The following is a 19,426-nucleotide window of genomic DNA, read 5'->3' as shown; positions in this document are numbered from 1 at the left end:
TCATCTCACTTGCTCTCACGGCTTTAATCCCGTGCCACAAGGGAGACTCAAACTGTGCCCCTCAGCCCCGGCACCTAACACGTAAGAGGCGTTCAGCAAACATTAAGGACATGCGACTTCGCTCCTGCCGCTCAGGTCTCAGACTGGGAAACCCACCTGCGCGTGCCCCGCCAGCCCCCTGGTGTGCCCGGGCAGACCCAGCAACGCTCTGCCTGCCCTTGGCCGAGCGGACTCGGCTGGGTGGGTTCCCGCCACGTCGCCGTCTACCGCAACTTGGTAGAAAACTCACAAATCTAGCAAGAATAAAATATCTGGTGACACGTTGCACCCTCTCCTTTTTATAAAGCATTACCAAAGCCACCTCTGTGACATTGCCGTCCCTCTTCTGTCCTCCAGATTAGCAGGTTCCCAACTGTTTCCTCGAACATAAGCTCAGTGCCCTTGGAGTGTGAGTGGAGCTGCTGGGAGTGGGGAGGGGGCAGCCTGGCTGGGAGACCCTGGCCCCCAAGCCTGCCCACCACACACCTGCCCCACCTGAAGAGTCAAACCCACCCCCAGGCCACGTTAGGGAACAGGCGAAACTGGAGCTCTTGCATCGGGTCAGAGAAGGCTGGAGACCTTCTTGCCCGCCCTGGCGTGTTATAGTCACGCTTACAACCGCAGGGCCACGAGCGTGCCTGAGGTCGCAGCTTGCTTGCACCTTGCTGAGCGCTACTGGGCTCTGCAGCAAACATGATGGCATGCGGTGACAGGGTGCTGGCATTTGGGAAACAAATCACATGAGGGCTCTGGGTAGCAGGTGGCAAGCGAGCTGTCAGTGGTTTTTAGCAAGGAGTGACTCACTTCAAAGGACAGGAAGCCTGAGAGCTAACGAGAGGCCTGAGTACTTGGCAGGCGTGCCCGTTAGCCTTTTTCAACTGGGAACAAAGTTCGGATGGATATTTCAATGAACCAGGAAGTCAGTGCTTGTCAGTCTGGTCTGCACCACCCACCCCGACCACTTCATCAAGAGTGGCTGCAGCTCATCCTGAAGCTTAACTGGCCACGAGATCCGGTGTCCATACTGACTTCTGGTGCTAGAAAGACGAGATCTGGGGATTAGCAGCTTGCCCAGGGTCGCTCGGTTGCAGGGCTGGGCAAACTCAGGTTTCCTGACTCCTAAGCCAGTCCTATTTCCTCTTCCCACTAGGTTTTGCTGCAGTAAGTGGGAGAAAGGACCCACGCCAGTTCTAAATGGGCCAGCTCTGTCCGGTTCAGTGAGGAAAAAATCGAGTGATCAGGATCCACCAATGATTGCGTTGCAAAAGCCTTCTCGCGGTCAAGGGCTAAGAGCATGTCGTTGAAAAGCACCCGCCTCGTTGAGGGAAGATTTAGTTCTTCCCCCCAATTCTTTTACTGAGTGGCAAACGGATCTTTTAAAACAGAAGCAAAAAGAGACCAGGGCACCGAGAATGCAACGCTCAGAGATATGTGAAAACTTTAGGAACTCTGATTTTACGGATTCTACTTTAAATGAAAACCTCGTGGGAGAAAATCATCACCCTGACCTTTTGTTCTCGGATACAGCGAACACTGGCCAAATGGTTTTAATTTCCGAATTTATTAAAATGATTAACCTCAATACTGCAAGTGCATGTACAAAATATTTGTAAAAAATGTTTTTAATGAAACGTTAAAGAACTTACCTCGAATGCTGAAAAAGTCCTTTTTTTTTTCATTCTTTCAGTACAAGGAATACATTGTATCTCAAAAGTATTACAACTCAGCAAAACAATTTAAAACAGTAGTTTGAAAAATGATTGAAAATCGAATACTTTACATATATTTCTACGATCATCTCCTAATTCTTACAATGCCAAAGTCTTTACCAATCATTGCATAAGCTCGAGCTGAAAGTTTTACTGAATGAAAGGTTTATTGACCTCTTCCGAGCGGTCGCCGGCGTGTGGGTTTCGCCATGGCGCACGGCGACGTCCTGCAGCAGAGCTGGGGCAGCTCCGAGGCCCTACCCTTAGAAACGGAAATCGGGCTCCCTGGAAGGCGTCGGCAGCGGCCGCACGCGCGTGTGCACACCGGACTCCCGAGGCAGTGACTGCTACCGAGTGTCACCGCTCAGACCCACGGGAAGGTCGGCCTCGAAGGGCAAGGCCGCAACAAAGTTAGAACGAACATCATAAATAAGTTACGAAAGTGAAGCTTAAAAATGGAGAAAAGTGGGAAATGCGCAATTTTATTACTTTTTCCTTAAGAGTGAAATTCCTGAAATGGCTATTGTCGGTGTTCCAAGGAATAGTTCAAGAGATGGTCTCTGACCCTCTACGGAACCGCCAGGCCGAGGCGGGAAGGAGAGGTGGCCCTCTGCCCTCGGGCCCCGTCCGGACACAGGGTCTACGTGCGACTCTCCTCGGTGGCGCGAGTCTCACTTCTCCTACACAGGGACACCGTGAGGCCTGGTCGTGGTCCGTAACGTGCTCTGAGTGCCTCGGAGCACTTCGCGGGCGAGGACTCGAGACGGAGCACGGCGGGCGGGTGTGTGTGTGCAAGGACGTCGCCCGCGCTTGCACTCGGTCCCTGAGGGTTAGACCGCACCGTGACCAACAGGGGACGACGCGACACTGCCGAAGGAGCTCCTTGAAGAACGTGAGGAGGAAACATACCCTAAACCTAACAGACCTCTGGGAGTGTTAACAACTGCTGCGTGGAACCTCCTGGCAGCCGTGTCGCGGAGCCGAATCCGGAAGCCGGCAGGGACCGACCGCGACAGTGAGCACGGCGGGTCCCTCCACCGGACTTCTCGTGACCCGCAGGTTCCTTCTGGTATTTTAAAACGTGGGCTACTTTTCTACGGACGCTATGTGGATCCCCCACATTGGTTTTACTCAGGAACACTGTATGTCTGGAGGTACGCGGACACATTTCCCAGAAATGAGAGACCCACTGGCGTCGAACACCTGTTACAGATTTATATCCCCCCAATTCTTTGTCCGATTTGTGAAACAATCCAGAGAAATGAAAAAATTGGTACTGAACATAAAGTAGCAACCAAAATTTTGCTCATTAAGTTACTTAAAATTAATTTCTCTTCTCAAAGTGCTTCAAAAAAAAAATTAAATCTGACTCTTCTTTTAACTGATAATATAGTCAAAAACTCTTTGATATTTTCATACATTAACATAAGCCAAGAACTCCCACTGATGCAGTGCTTAAAACTATATATTTATAATTTCCTATTTTATTGGCATGAATATTTCTAAACTTAAAAACCTTCCTGGTAAGTTCTTTTAATTTCTTATGACAAAAATTTCTCACCACACACAGATATTTACAACATATACATTGTTTTCAGTTCTTTACATTGAATTTCAAAGACAACATTTTTATAGGTTACCACAGAACAAAAGCTGTGACTCATGTTTTTATTTCATAAACTATTATAAGTTAAAGTGAATAGAGTTTTAATATTCCTTGTAGCATTTTACAAGTGCAACAGAAAACTTGAAGACCCAAATTAAGATAGCTGTAGTTCATTAGATAAATGTTGCTTGTTGTCATCACATTGTTCACAGCAAATTTTTGAAAAAATAAGCACCAATCATTCTTGCAAAGAACAATTTTATCTAAAAGGGTTGAAAAGTGTTAAATACAAGGTCTTTAATTTACATGACAAGCAATAAATACGCTGCATCGAAACTCATCCTGCACACTGCCACCCTCGTACAGAGAACGTACTGAAAAGTTAGCTGTCACGCTTGTAATTGTACTTTTTTTTTTTTTAAAGAAAACCGATCTGACTCCCGACCGATGGTTTGCTATGTAACCAAGGCCACAAACAGGACACCTGGGCCAGCAAACAGTGTGAAACTGACAAAACTCCAAGGGGGAAACATCTAGCGAATAAATCAAAAAGCCAAAGATCATTGCTGGTGATATTAGCATATACTAGGAAACCTTAATATGCTGCCACTATGATTTGTTTTGAATTATTTAGTCATATATTAAAGAGCCGGCTGATGCTCTTAGGTTAAAAAAAATTGTGTAGCCACATTATTGTTTTCAACGTCCTGGGTGGAAAGTTGCTATCGCTGTACAGTTTTGCTTGAGCCTTTATTTTACAACGGGGCTTTCCCTCTAACTCGGAATTGCACGTAAGAAGGCTATTTAAAAAGTACAATAAAAATCTGCACAAATCAGACTTAAGAAGAGTCAGTACGCTGTACACTTTCTACAGTATTACGCTGTTACGTGAAGAAACGAGAGAAGTGCTGCCGCTAAAACGTTTCGGTTGAGGAATAATCGACTGGAATTTTTTATTTCTTTAAAGTAGTTATCCCCGGTCGAATTAAGACCGAGAGCTTACGCGTTAAGCCTCAAAGACTGATCTTCTCTTCTCCTGGAAGAAATGTCAATATCTATAGAGTCTTTCCCAACTATTAGCCTCAATCGCTTGGCCGGAGGAAGAGGAATAAAATCATCTTCAAAGTCATCATCATAGTCCTCCCCCTCCCCCTCCCCCCCGGAAGAGGAGGAGTCACCTGTACTTTCTTCCTCGTACTGACTGTAGTCGTCGACTTCCATGCGGGACTCCAGCAGGGACAGAGGGTCGCTACAGCACACCCCGTTTTCATGAAGCCCCTCTGGGTATGAACCCCTACCCTCCTCGTCCCGCTTTAGCTGGATTTTCAATTTTGTGGAACTACTGCCTGATCCTGAGTTAAATCCATTATTGAGCTTTGCTACATAGAGATTATTATCATTTTCGTGGTCTTTACTTAACTTGATGCTTATTTTTGAAGAATTCACCCCGTCGTTCTCTGGGTCGTTGGTCTTGCTGCTGCTGTCGTGACGCCTGCGAAGAGTCAATTTGGGGATCCCGGAGTTGTTTTCCAGGATCAGCTGCGCGTCGTACCTTGTGATCCGCCTCTTCTTTTTACTCTTTGCAGTTCTGCAGCCGTCTCTTGCTCTGAAGCTCTCCGCTGCCACGACGGAGCCGTCAACGGGGCAAGGGGCCCAGTCCCCGTAGCTCCCGGGCGAGCCCTCCGCGCCGCTGTGCCCGCCCTGGGCGGGGTGGGACATCGCATCTGGCCCGGCCCCGGCCCCTCCTGGGGAAGCGTGCAGCGGGGTGGGCTCCTCTGCTTTGGCCAACTGTCTCACAAGTTTTCCTTGTCGTGACTTCTTTTTTGCAATGCTGTTGTCACTCTTAGGACACTTTGCTTCCCTGATTGGGGCAGTGTCGTGGGCCAGTTCTTCATCCTGCACCGTAGGAGCTGGCTGCTCGCCACCATCCAGGCGAGCTTCCGCCAAGCTGTCTTTACAGCCGTCCAACGTATTTGGTTCAAGCTTGATGTCAGAGGTCTCCTTCGAATCCATTCGTGTCCTCGCAGACCGCCTGGTTGTGTATGTGCTGGGGGCGCCCTCCCCGTGGGGGGCGCCCTGCCCAGCGCTCTGTTTGTGCTCTCTTGCTGCGTGTCTGGTTAAGCACCCACTGGCCACTGCGGCTTGTGCTGGTCCCTCCGGCTCCTTATCTTTTTTGATGGGCAAATTTTTATACAGAACGACTTTAGGCTCCTTCAGTACTAAGTTTCCCATCTCGAGTTTTCTCGAAGCACTCTTCTGCTCCAGCCGTTTGCAATGATTTCTTAATTTTATCTTAGAGAGTAAAGGCTTTGCAGGCTTTTTCGGTTTCTTTGGTACCCTGGAATTATTTACATGAGTTAGCTTAGATGAGGTAGAGTTGGAAGAAGCTGGGATTCTGGACATAGACTGCCTCGGTAATGTTCTGCTCTTGCTGGTCTTTTTCACACCAACTGAAGATTTGCGGCTAGAAGCTGCAGTTAAAAAAAAACAAAAACAAAAACAAAGCAAAGATGAGAAGCGGCCTTGGTAACCCTGTAAGGTTCAACCAAACGATGCCCCAAACCCGACTCGGCCCTGAAATGTTTGGATTATACACACATATGGCAGACAGACCCCCAGCTCGGCTTCCAGCACATAAGCTGTTTTCCTTTATGTTCTCTTTCTAATTTCTGCCTCTAATTTATGGAGCATCTATACATTTGCGAGGTTAAATAATTTGGTGATTAAAAGAGCTCTTAGCACAGCATGCACCTAGATTTCACTCTAAGCTTGTCTTTATCATGATACTGGTCTAAACTAAGGATTTCTTTTCCTGGTTTAGTATTTTACCATATAAAAGATTTGAAGCGGAGTAAAAATCATAGTTTTCTTTCACAAATTCTTCTTAAAATAATCACTTTAAATAGGTTTCTTAAGTCCACTACTCATTAACTCAAAGTGAGCCTGTTACTTGACCAGAAAAGAGAACAGAAATACTTCACTAAGAGACAAATTCTATCATGCTGGTTTCAAACAAGAAAAAGCGATCCTAAGAACCACACACTGTTATTCCCAACAGACACTCGCCCAGAAAGAACTGCACTATTTAAAGCCGCCCCTTCGACACTCTGAGGACCAGCAGGACTTGCTGGGCCCTGTCCCTCCCGTGACTGCCAGCTGCCAACAATCCGACTGCAAAGGGGAAGCAGCACGCTGCCAGAACGACTCAGGACCCCGGGGCTCCCACCTCCTCCCTCCGGACAAGGATACAGGACGGCCGTGGTGGCCCTACCGCGATCCACCCCTGCGAAGTGATGTCCAAAAGGCTTCTCTGTGACTCAAGTTCCCGCTGCTCCCACAGTGAGCCTCTGGCCTCGCCACCGACTTTCTGCCATCTTTGTTTTCCTCTGCATTTACACTTGGACCTTTATTTATAGTGTTTTATGAGTCAATTTCTCAGTTAGTTCCCCGCATTCCCCACCTGAAAACCCCTTCCTCATCGAAATATCCCTTTAAATCATTCACCAGGGAAGCTGAGATGGGCAAATAATCACCATCTCTCACAAGAAAACAGGGAAGAAATAAATAAATAAATGTGGGCAAGCCCAGCACACTGCCCGACAAAGACTGCCACACACTACATGCTTGAGGGTTGCCACGGTGACTGCTGTTCCTTCTGCATGGCTAAGCAAGTAAGTCTCTATTAGTTAAATTTTATTCAGAGGAACAAGAATGGCTCCTCCTTTTGGCATTCCAAAAAGATCAAACTACCAAGAACGGAAGGCTCTGTCCTCAAGGAGAGTTGCCCATAAACGGCTCTGAGGTACCAAAACCAGCAGGATTCCCAGGAACAAGATCCCCCAAATGAACCAACACGCTTCCGTGTGGGCTGTTACCAAGAAGGCCACTCGTTTTGTGAATAGTAGCAGTAGCAAAGTTTAGATGCCACTCGATTCGAGAATAATGAAGTGGAATTATACAGAAAACCTGCTCGAAATTATTTTTTAAATTTAAGAATATTCAGGGCAGGTCTTTTGCTAGTCTTCCTTCTGCTTACAAGGCTGCCATCAGGTGACTGAGTTCACGTGCCTACTGATGTAAACGCACACCGGTGTCTGTGCTCGGCTTTCTCAGACGTGGCTACGATGGTCCTTTGCTCGGCCTGTGACTCTTCAAGGACCATTCCATTACCAGGCTTAGTGGTTCTCAACCTTCTTTTTTCTTCTTCCATCCACGCTCCTTTCGTCCCTGCCATCAGCCCTACCCGACGATCACGTATACTTTGTAATCTTAACAGCAATCCCCAAAATGTGGATCCAGCCTGTCCCTCTGATGAGATGACCTCTGCCAATCTCTCTGACCACCTCCTGGTCACAAAACCCAGTGAACACTTTTCAGCCCTTCTCTCTCTCTGCAAAATGTAACATTGCTAACCGCGTGTTTTCCTGGAAAACCCTCTCCCCCAGGCCGCCCATGAGCGCCCTCTTCCATCCGCCCGCGGAGTGCATTCCTCAGGCCACTGTCCGAGCCCCGGGGAAACCAGGTCTCGGGTGATGAGCATCCACTTCCCCATGGCCATCACCATCAACCTGCTGGCAGTTCCCGAACCACTTTCTCTGGCCCGATTCTCTCCGAAATTACAGATCCACACCGCCAAATGCCTACGGGCATCCAGATTACCCTGTCTCATGAGCCCAGCGAACATGCTGAAACGGAGCCCACCGCCAAGCCTCACGGCTGCTGCTCCTTCGAAGCTCTCCATCTCGGCCAGCACCACCGCCGCCCACCCAGCTGCCGAGCACACACTGGGAGGTCATCCCTGACGCTTGCTTTCCCTAACTGCCTCACCCCGTCGACCCCCGTGCCCTGTGCCGTCCACGCCTGCATGTCACTGCCACCGCCACCCTCCTGCCTGATCCACGCAACAGCTTCCAGCCTTTTCTCAGCTCTCCCGTCGCCTCCCCAACACCCCGTTCCTCACCACAGAGCCGGAATGACTTTCTTGGTGCACTGTGTCATTTCTGGGGTTTAAACTTTTCAGCAACCTGACACCCTAAGAATAAAGTCCAAAACTTTAAACTATGATCACATCCTTCTTCCTACCTTCTAGTCCAGCCACGAGAAACGTGACTTACCCAAGTCCCACACTCATCCCCTCTGCTTTGACGATGCTTCACGTGGCCAACCTTTCATCCCCCTCTCAGGGAGGCTGTCAGGACTTCCTACACACCACAGGCTGCCCTCCTACGTCGCTCATGACGCCTTGCTTGGACACTGGACTCGTTAGAGGAATCTCGTTTTGGGGTGATTCGGATCTGGGCTCTCGCCCTTCCATCCCTCCTTCCAGTGGTCAGCTGACTGCCACGAACCACTGTCCAAGCACTTTAGTTCGTGGGCTCAACAGCACAAAATATTGCACTGATGCTACGTATTGTTGCAACAGTGATTTCACTTACATGTTTGTATCTATCAGCGTATCCTCGTTTTTTCTGAAAAGCATGATCTCATCAAAAGCCCAGCTAGAAGGTGTGTTTATCAAGTCACAGGTCAAACGAGACACAGACAAACCGGGCAAGAGAAGGACGAGGAAAGTGGCTGAGAGTGCCAAGGGCTCCTCGCTGTCCCCAGAAGTGCCACAGGATCTTCGAGGCACTTTGAGAATGTCAGCGACAGCGGGCTAGAGGGAGACAGTGGCCACAGCGGCCACTATTAAGAGTCGATCAAGAGACTAAGGATTCTGACGTAAGTGGAGGTAAGGTGTGCCTGTGGCCGCCATGGCTTCAGCACAAACGCGCCACGGACTCTCCTCCCAGTGCCTGAGACAAAAACCAAATGCATAAACCTAGACGGCCATTTTAAGTGGAGAGAGATATTCTTAGCAGTTATGACGTAGCAGGTGCTGTGCACATGGCCAGATCAGTTCGCTCTCAAGCCTTGCCAGCACCACCTGAAGGAAGGGCTGTTACGGTGTGTGAGGACCGAGCTCCTGGGACTAGCGTGCCCAAGACGGTCCGTCTGGTGAGCGGCAGAAATGGGATCTGAACTTGGTCTATGATCAACTGCAAGTTTTTAAGAGCTCTATTGTACTGCCTCTAAGGTACGCCACAGAATTACTATGGTGACAGGCCCAACTTATGGGTAAAGGACCCAGGTGTGGCAATCACGGTCATTTCAGGGTTTCCTCAGTCACAAAGCGACCCTGCGTGGGCATCGAGAATTATGGCCAGACACAAGAGCAGCAAAATGTCATCGAAGCTCTCCGAGGGCCAGGGCTGTGTCTGTACGCTGTCCTGGGAAAGCCCCAGAAATGCACGGACATTATGAGCCACAGTGACATGAGGACTGTTACACGGTGACACCCTCAGAACCTGAGGATCCAGAAAACCCTCAACAGACTTCAGAGACATCAGTTCATGGAGTTCACCAGGCACAGCAAGCAGCCTCCATCTTACGTGATCAGCACAGACTGGCAGTGGCTGCTGGAACGGGCTTCTGGAAAGGACTCGGAAGCAGCTCGTGGGCTCAGCAGGGGAGAACATTCAGATCAGACAGCGACATCTGTAACAGGCGACAGTGACCCAGCCCACTGCCTCTAGGACAGATGCTTCTTACTTAGGGTCAACTTGCTCCGAGTCTTCGGGGTCTTGCACTGACTTGTAGCATTCGTAGTGACTTATGTCCTACATCACAGTATTGACCATGGAGGGTGGCCCAGCCTCTGAGGCACTGGGGACCTAAAACCCAGCATCTTCCAATAATGGCATTATAATTCAGGCTTGAGGACCGAATTTGTGAACATGGCTTTCTTGTTGTCTCCTCTCTCGGAATGTTAAACAGCCAAGATGTGGCTCTCGCAACTTTTCAAAAGGGCATCTGCGTTGAAGAAAGAAGTCATCTTTCTTCTGACTAGGCAAAATGTTTCTTGAAAAAGGATATATATGCTGTTCAAAGCAAGCAGTTCCTGTCACTGCTGAATTCTAGACCAAATGCAGGGTAAACATGGCAGCCCCGCGTGGAGAAAGCACCCCGGAGCCACGCACACAACTCTCGTCCGCCTGCCTTGGGGGACGGGCTCAGGGAGCTCTGGCTTTGCTACCAGCTGCCGTTTCAAAAAGCCTTTCTTTCAAACAGGTAGAAGGACATGGTCCAGACACAAACACCAAAAGAAATACAGCATAAAAGAATGCATGAAAGAGCCTGAGAAAACACTGCTGTGAACATGTCGAGTGTGCGCTGGCCTCGGAGGTGGAGTAAATCTCTAGCTCCCTTGGAGCACTGAGCCAGGTCTATCAACTGTCACACGACCCTCAGTTTATCTCAACATCCCATGAATTACTCAGACAAGCACTCAACAGAAAGGCGAGCTGAACAGAGCAAGCACCCTCCATCAGCAGACACTGGTGAGTGCTGTACTTCCGTTCTGCCAGGCTAAGACTACGGCTCAGGGGGGTCCTGCTCCCGCCAAGCTGGAAATGGCATTCACAACCTGCTCTGCGTCACTGTGCACTTGTCCCGTCTCGGAACTAAGGTGCAAACTCCCTGAGGGAGAGCCCGAGTCTCTCGCATTTCTTTAATCTCTTAACTACGTTAATCTTTGGTTCATTAATACATATTACTAGGTGGTCACACAGTACACTAGACACCTTCTAAAAATATCTGTATGCCAACCTTTGAAACTAACTAGTGTACTGAGTTTAGTATCTACACGTCAGAAATAGTTAATGCATGAAAGCACAAACGCCCCCATGAAAGTCACAGAGCCACTCAATGTGGACAGCAACACGCTGTCTCCACACACGGCTACTGGCACATTCCTATGTATACCTGTCCCTTGTACACGTTTATAAATGCGTTTCACAAGTCTCCAGTTTCACCAAGGAACCAGACTCAGAAAACGAACATTGATTATGCTGCGTTTATTATCAGAACCAACAGTCAACAGTGAATGATGGACTAACTGCTCTTTCTGTCCATTCTGGACGATATAAACTGGAGCGGGCACACAGGACCGCCTCACACTACAGAGGTCACGTTGGCCTCTGGCTCCCAGCAGCAGGCAGGTTCAGGAGCTCATGGTGGGGACATTCGCCATCCTGGGAGACACCTTCCCTTTTCTTTGGGATTTTCTGTGAGGCAGGGGAGCACCCACTGTTGGGCTACAAATGTCTGAAGACAGGGAGGAGAGCCTAAAAGTCAGGTCTCGGGGGCACTCGGGTGCTGAGAGGGGCGTACGCACGTTTACGGGCCCAAACGGGCGCTCTGGGGACCACGATGTCAAACTTTAAAGCTTTATTCCTGTCAGGGACAAGTCAGACTAAAGAGCCTACTCCTTTAGCGGAACTAGAGAAAACTGGTGTCACCCGGACGGGAAACGGTAGCGATCAGAAAGGTCTGGGACTTCGAAGCTCCATAGACATGATGCGCTTCGCTGCTCAGTCAGGCTCAGGCGTTCTTCTCTCTGCTCTTTATTCTTCATTCTCTCCTTCTCCGGTCCCATTAGTTCGTGCCCCCACCCCACCCACAACTGGCACCTTAAATCTTGCTTCTTTCTCCTTTTCACCTCTCTTGCTACTTTTGGTAGTGGCTGATAGGTCACAGTACAGTGGCATTTAAAATGCTCCTTTATCATAATTCTGAGTCTGGTAACTGGCAGTTTAGTGAATTTGAAAAAAGCAAGTAACAAAAAGGTGGAAGCCTTGAAGCCAGATGTGAAGGACTCCCCAAGTCCACGACCCGCCCAGCACGGGCTAGGCATGGCCACGTGGGTGCCCGTCTGACTCCACCCAGTCCTCTGTCTTCTTGCAGGACCTAACGACAGCATTATAGTGAAACTAAGACCTTGAAAATGTTTCTCTCAAACATATGACGACCCTGGAACATATGATGAAGAATTTAATGTCCAGTTATCAAGTATTCAAGAAAAGCAGACAATTCTGCCTAGAACACCATATTGAATCCGGGGTCGGGGTACAGTCCGCCTTTGTGCTCAAATAATTTCTAGAACCTTGCAGCACTGCTGAAGGGCAGGAGTCCCAGAGTTTCGATACTGAAAAGAGCAAAACTATTGAAGCATGCTTCAGTAAGCAAACTGTGTGAAAACGCTTAAAAAAAAAAAAAAAAAGATACGCTTATGGGAGCTCCCTTACTTACTTGCGTTGTTTTTTTCCTGAGTGGTGTCTGCATCAGTGTTAGAGCTGACAGATTGACTGTCTGAATTTTTGCTGCTGTCACCTAACTTTTTAAGCCTATTTAAGCGTTTATCTGTCTCTCTGAGTCCGTATTTACTGTTGATAACAGGAGCAGGCGCAGGCAGTCCCACTCTGGATTTAAAAGCACCAGTTCCCCGTCTGAAAGAGAAAACGGCAGACGTTAAGCGATGAACCCGTTACTCACAAGAACCTCGGCTGCTGAGGGCGACCGGCCACACCAGACCGACAGACGTGATGAACTGACGAGGTCTCAGTCATCACTGGGAATCTGCCGAGCCTAGGCCTCTCAAAACAAATTAAATATGCATACAAATTAACACACAAAAAAACTCCTTAAGACTTAAAATAGCAAAACAAATTGTTATGACTATTGTCAACTGTTAACTGCCCATGAGAAACTATTGGACCCCGTAGAAATTCAAATGTAGGTAAAAATAAATTAATTCTTCAATTTCAAAGCTGGTTGGTGCAACAGATCTGAAGTGTAGCTTAAATAACCCACCTGTTAATTCTATTCTAGCTTTGTTCTGCACAACTTAATATTACACTACTGATCATTGAGAATGAAGGAACTAAAAAAAGAAACCAATTCCCATAAATTAAGTCATTACTTAGAACTTAACGTCAGATACGAACAAATCCTAATTGAAATTCTATATAAGGCTAGACTATATTAGTGAAACTCTGACTTTTGGAACATTAAAAACTGTTAAATATTTCAAGTTAGTAAACTAAACATAAATGACCATAATTAAGTCAAAAAATGTTACTAAAGATATTAAAAGACTTGCTTTTACCACTGGATAAGAATGATTTCTAACCTGCCTTAATTATTTATGTTTATATGAATTCTTCTGAGGTGAGGGTGCTTAATCAGCGGGTCCCTAAAGTTCCTTACTGAACCGAGCTTTGCAGATCTGTGCTTTTGTTCAGTGTGCAAAAGAAAACTCTTATTCAGCTCTATTCAAAAGAATAAGTAAATTATATGTTAATAAAGTTTTAAAAAGAGCACTACATACTGTGTTTAAGAAGGGAGAAATCTCTCTGGCCAAAATTCCCTTCACTGACTTGCCTTTTATTAGCCTGTTACAGAGAAGCTATATAACAACAGCTTCTGAACTTGTGCTGAAATGGTGAACACCCTCCAGGAGGAAAGCAAACTGGCCCGCCATGAAATCCCGCAGCATTGATTTCTTTCAGAGTGTTCTCCCCCAAATAACCAGTTCCGCCTTTTGCAAAGGGACAACAATTCTATTTTCATTCCCCGCCCTCTCACCATTTACTGCCAGGGAGCACAGACCTAACCGTAATGCCGAAACTATTTTTGGTAAATAAAGTGAGCATTCTTGCTTTCTTCACCTTCCTAGAATGGATCTGGAATTCCATTTTTATTAACGATTTTGTCAAAACAACCACAAAAACTTACTGTGGGACCGCCTCGATTCTTTTTTCAAAAGGTGTATTAGAAATCGCTGTAAAACCCTCTAGATAATCTTCACCAAGGTGGGCAGCCAGTTATACTCCACTCAACCCCAAAATACATTCGGAAAGTTAATTCATAAATCCTAAAGGCTTATTTCATCTCATGTGGGTTAAAAAATAGTAAGTTATTTTCAGATATTCATGCTTTTTTACCACAACTTGTAACATTTCCGGTTCACTTCTAGAAAGATGATCCGTACTTAAAGCATGCTTAAACACAAAATGATTGTGCTAGAATTGTTTAATCTGGATATTAGTTTTTTGGGGGGTTTTAAAGTGACACCGCCATTCATCTGCTTCTCTACTTCCCGTCACGTCTTCTCTAGAACTTCTGCAAGTAATACGTGCTCACGCTGCTACAGCAAGCGCAAAGGTCCCAGACCACAGACACCCACGGAGCAGAAGCTGACCTATTTCCCAACCTGAGCAGCACGGTGCCACGTGAAGCATCTGCCAGCATGTCAGCCTCAACCCCTTTCCTGGTCTACACGTCTATTTACACTGTTGTTGCTTTCTAGGGAAACAAAACCAATGAGATGATACCATGTGGTCACTCGGCCGCCAGCTTTATCATTACATCGTGAACGAATGAATGTGAACTGAACATGTGTCTTGAAAGTTGTACTTTTTTATGTGGAATAAACTTTCCATAGCCAATCACTTCTTTTCACTGATCACTGAAACCTGTGGGGTATTTTGCGTTCGCCACCATGAGCTCTGCTGTGATACCGCTCCTAAGACCAAACCTTTCCTACCCAGTGCCCACACCGCTGCAGGATAGATTCCGCCATACGGGTCTGCCTGCCAGGTGAACAGGTGCACATTAACTTATTTTTAACAAATATTGCCAGATTACTTTCCTAAGAGGTTACAGCAATTCACAGCCCTGGAACTACTGGGTCTGCTTCTCCTTATCCCAATCAGCAGCACACAGTGCACCTCTTAAACTGTGCCAACTTGGTGGTGAAATGAATGCCTGTTTTAATTTCCTTGTTTATGGCTATCATTTTCTTTGCAGCATCCGCCTCGCCTTTCTTTTCTACTGGAGTCTGTCTCTTCCTTATGAGTTTACGGGTCCTTTTTTGGTACTATATTAACTCTCTGCCATGTACTTCCTTGACTTCAGTTTATCATTTGTCTCTGACTCGACTTTTAGCCATTCGAAAATTTTCATGTTCACCATTTCCTGTCTTAATTCTCGCAAAAGAATTCCACGACCCTAGGGTTAGACATATATTCTCCTAAAATTTTTTTTTTTAATTTAAATCTTTAAACCACTGGAATTTATCTTGTACACGGTGTGAGGTGGGGGGTTAGCTTGGTTTTCTTCCGGATACGTGATGAGTTACAGCTGACCCTGAACATCGTGGGGATTGGGGCACCTTGCAGTCGAAAACCCACGAACAACTTAAGTCAGGTCCCTGCATGTGTGGGCTCCCAACAACGGAATGAAAGTACGTACGCCAATGTCAGGCTTGCCTCTCTTTCAAGATTCTATTCATGCCCTCTTTCTGAGCAAATATCAAGTTTCGATCACAACTGTTTCATAGTAACTTTTAATATCTGTTAAGGCAAATCTCTAAGTATACTTTAAAAATTGTTTCTGGCTATGATCAAACGTGCTTTCATAGACGCTTTAACATAATTTGGCCCCTTATATTCTTTAGTCTCTTATTAGATTTTATTCCTCAAGTTTTCTAAAAATTCTGCAGTACTTACTTAGAAATGTATTTCAATTGCTATCGTTGTCAGGATGGTTATAGCCCAGAAAAATCCATCAAATGTATCCTAGACACTCGCCTGTGATATCAGCGCCTCTGTAAACATTCTGTCCACTCACAACTCTTCACTGGGTCACCTCTTCTCGCCCTCAGCTCCCAGTATACTGTGTGTCCATGTCCCTTTTACTGCACTGCCCTCACAGCTGGCACTGTGTAGTCTTGTTTATCATGCATTTGCAGGCCTAACATAAGGTAACTAACTAGTCAGTTGACAGGGATGAACGACTGAATGAATTCCTTTGACTAGACTCATCCTCTCACCTAATTTCTGGAAAGGCAGAAACAATGGATGTCTCTGAGGATTTCAAGAATACGTGCAGTCAACCTTTATGTCAAAGTGCTCAAGTAGTCTGATGACAGCCATGCCTCCTGCGCCATGTTAGGCCTTTCCACTGAGAAAGGATTTGTACATACTTCTATTTATTGCTCACGCTAAGCCTGGGAGTAGGTGGGCTTACCCTATGTGGCCAGTGAGAAACTGAGATTCAATAACGAGAACTAATCTGCCCAAAGAATGTGACATGTGTGGTCCTGAACTAGTGACGCTGTTTCAGGGCGGGTGTGGAGGCCAGGGTGTGTGGTCGCGTTCTTCAGAACAGCCTTCAAAACCTTTTCAGTATATCATCTGCTCCATTCAATCATTCATTTACCAAATATTTATCAAAAACCTACCATCTGCCAAGTATTGCTTTGGATGCTGGGGATGCAGCAGTAAATAAAAAGGTAAAAATCTCTGCCTTATTAGAGCTTCTATTTTAATGAGAAAATAACCAAAAACCACAATGTAATTTTATAGCTAATATGTATTAACGGTGTGCTGTTCTACATGCTTTATGTGAAATAATATCCTCGTGGCAATCCTATGAAGTAGCTTTTAATGTTACCCCCACTTTACAGATGGGGTAAGTAAAGCACAAATGCAGCTCAGCTGCCCAAAGTCACACAGCTAATGAAATGCAGAGTCACAGGTTCCAACCCAGGCAGCCCTACTCCCGATCTCAGGCACCTAACTGCCACTTCACTGTGCCGTCTCTATGAGATGATTTTAAGCATCTTCAACTACATTTAAACTACTTCATGGATGAAATGGTCTTTTTGGGGACTGGTCTAAGATTTCACCAATGGTTAAACCATTTTCCATACAGAGAAAGATATATCGTATCCTCCCACCCCCCAGTACAGGGGGAGCCTCTGGCTATTCAGAAAGAGGAAAACGGGGCCCTTAGAAAACCCGTCACTGCTCCGCGGCCTGGCTGGCTGGAGGCTGGGTGTCTGAAGCGTGCAAAGTAGTACTACAGCTCTCTTTGCTCATATTTACAGAAATCACACAGAGTGGAAAGAATGAGGGCTCTGACGTGAGGCTGCCCTGGGCTCAGAGGCGAAGTGGGCACACCGCTAGTTCTCCCTCGCACAGATGGCTGAGGAATGAACGGGTGAAAGCAGGTGTTCTGCACGGTGCAGGGTACGAGAAACGGGCTCAGCAAAGCCAGGGTCACTCTGCTGGGTAGCCTACGCCAGCCTGCGCCTAGGCAGCTTGCAGGGCTCCCTCTGCGAGCCTGTGTGCACGCGCGGGCCTACTGAGGCCCATCTGGGGGATTTCTACATGGACTCCAAAATCTTGATGGGTCACACAAAGAGGTTCCTCCCTAAGTGACAGGACTTAGGAATTATGAAGACTATGTGCATCGGAACACAGGAATTCCAGACACAGCTTGGTAATACACGAGACAACTTCAGAATTTTCACGTGACTGTCAACAGCTGAACTTCACTTGCCAGTTTGGGGGCAACCCTTCACTGGCAGAGTGAGTGAGTGAGTGAGTGTGTGTGTGTGTGTGTGTGTGTGTGTGCGCGCGTAAGGTTTTCCTACTCTCTCCTTAAGCATATCTGAATTCTGATCCATTCACAGTAACAATAAGATTTTACACGGCCGGGTGCCAGCGCCCTGAACAGCTCTGCAGCCTCTGACGCTGTCCGTGCTCACTGCACCGGGTGCCATGCTGTGGACTGTAAGGACGACCCCTCTACATGCAAGGTAAGGAGACGATGTGATTTGCTGCCCGCAATCATCTGGTGGTTAAAATAACGTAAAAGCCGAACATCGTACTCAATTACTTTACCTTTCGCAAGTGTAACACTCGCAGAACTCATTATTTTCTCCAAAAAACCCATCTCCATAATAACAAGAAATTTCTTCTCCAGGTTCAATATCTCTTAGAGCCTTCACACACGCTGTATCTCGACCAGTTGACACAAACTGAAATAAAATGCACTCACTGAGAAACTCGTACCTGAACAGGAACTAAATATTTGAGATAAAAAAATGTTATGCTTACCTTGCAGTTAGGTCTGCAATCTGAAAAATGTCCAAAAGATAAAGTCAATTAACTGTAGGTAAGATCTGAAACACGAACAATTACAGAAATCTGAAATAAGCTTTCCATGTAATTTTATAGCTTTTGATAGAAGTTTAGGTCTCAAGTTAAACTACAGGAATATTTATTTTAATAAGTTCGTGGGAGAAAAAAAAATCACATTTCCAACCCTCCTTTAAGGGAAGATAAAGGTCTTGCTCAGTTTGATACGGTCATTGTCATTTTTAGCAGTACTGCTCAACACTAGTGCTAGCACCTGAGAAATGTCGCTTACCATGGTTTATAAATGCAGCAGGACCAAGCCAGAGCTGGGCACAGTTTTTCCTTGTGGAATACATGACACTGAAGTCGTTTTCTCCATGTCTAAGTAGCATGTTCTCCTCAATTTCTGAAAGTTCGGCAATACAACCCACCAGTAATTCTATTTTGTCATTTCGTTTCCTATTTAAAATATGTGATGTTAAAAATTACTAGTAATTATAAATAATAAGGCTTCTTTTAATATAATAAGCCTGTCCAATAAAAACCAAGAATTGAGAAGACCTAGCTACGCGTATCTTAGCTGATTCACTCGGCTCCCCACCTAGAAACCCCAGAGCCTTGTGCCACGGTCACTTGCGCAGCGGCCTTATCCGCACAGGAGGCTGGGAAGTCCCGCAGGGTACAAGTGTGCTCTGTGCCTTTGCAGCACCGAGCACAGTGTCTTGCAAGCAGACAGGACTCCTGCTGCACTGATTTCGACTTGCTGACACTGGATGAAAGAGACAGGACAAGCAGTAGGAAAGGGTTACAAGGACCCAGAACTGGGGTGCCACCCGCTAGAGCAGCACCGCGCCCCAGACACGCAGTGCGAGCCAAGTACAGAACCTCCATTTTCTAGCAGCCACATTAAGAAAGTAAAAAGAAAACAGGTGAAATTATTTTTAGTAATGTATTTTAACCCAACATACCCCAAATACTGTTTCGGCAGGTAATCAGTATAAGCTATATTAATGAAAAATATAATTTAATATAAAATCTAGCATTCATATGACAGCACTTCTCAATTCAGATGAGCCACATTTCAAGGGCTCAGTAGCCACATGTGGCTGGTGGCTACCATGCTAGACAGTGCAGCTCTAGAACCCAAGATGTCAAACTTCCACAGCCATCCACAATACACGGAACCACGGGAGCTGATGAGCAGGCCTGATGCCATCCCAAGAGAGACAACATACGCTCACGTACATCCCAGCTTGGGAGCGACG

At 46.6% G+C, this 19,426-nt stretch overlaps 1 protein-coding gene across 2 annotated transcripts in view; it reads right to left on the bottom strand.

Moving 5' to 3' along the window:
• Positions 1-3,319: 3,319 nt before the first annotated feature.
• The window catches only part of KMT5B (lysine methyltransferase 5B), a 32,109-nt gene continuing 16,002 nt past the window's right edge, over positions 3,320-19,426 (bottom strand). For both annotated transcript variants that reach the window (XM_006911006.3, XM_025046180.1), the window contains exons 6-10: positions 18,454-18,620; positions 18,141-18,160; positions 17,925-18,061; positions 12,484-12,680; positions 3,320-5,825 (exon numbers count right to left, since the gene is read on the bottom strand). In XM_006911006.3, the coding sequence (XP_006911068.1) occupies positions 4,354-5,825; positions 12,484-12,680; positions 17,925-18,061; positions 18,141-18,160; positions 18,454-18,620 (1,993 nt within the window). In that variant the 3' untranslated portion in view covers positions 3,320-4,353. The remainder of the gene's footprint in view (positions 5,826-12,483; positions 12,681-17,924; positions 18,062-18,140; positions 18,161-18,453; positions 18,621-19,426) is intronic.

Source organism: Pteropus alecto, unplaced genomic scaffold, assembly GCF_000325575.1.
Source record: "Pteropus alecto unplaced genomic scaffold, ASM32557v1 scaffold43, whole genome shotgun sequence".
Lineage (NCBI taxonomy): Eukaryota > Metazoa > Chordata > Mammalia > Chiroptera > Pteropodidae > Pteropus > Pteropus alecto.
Note: the sequence above shows the minus strand (reverse complement) of the source record. Positions and strands in the feature narration are given on the sequence as shown.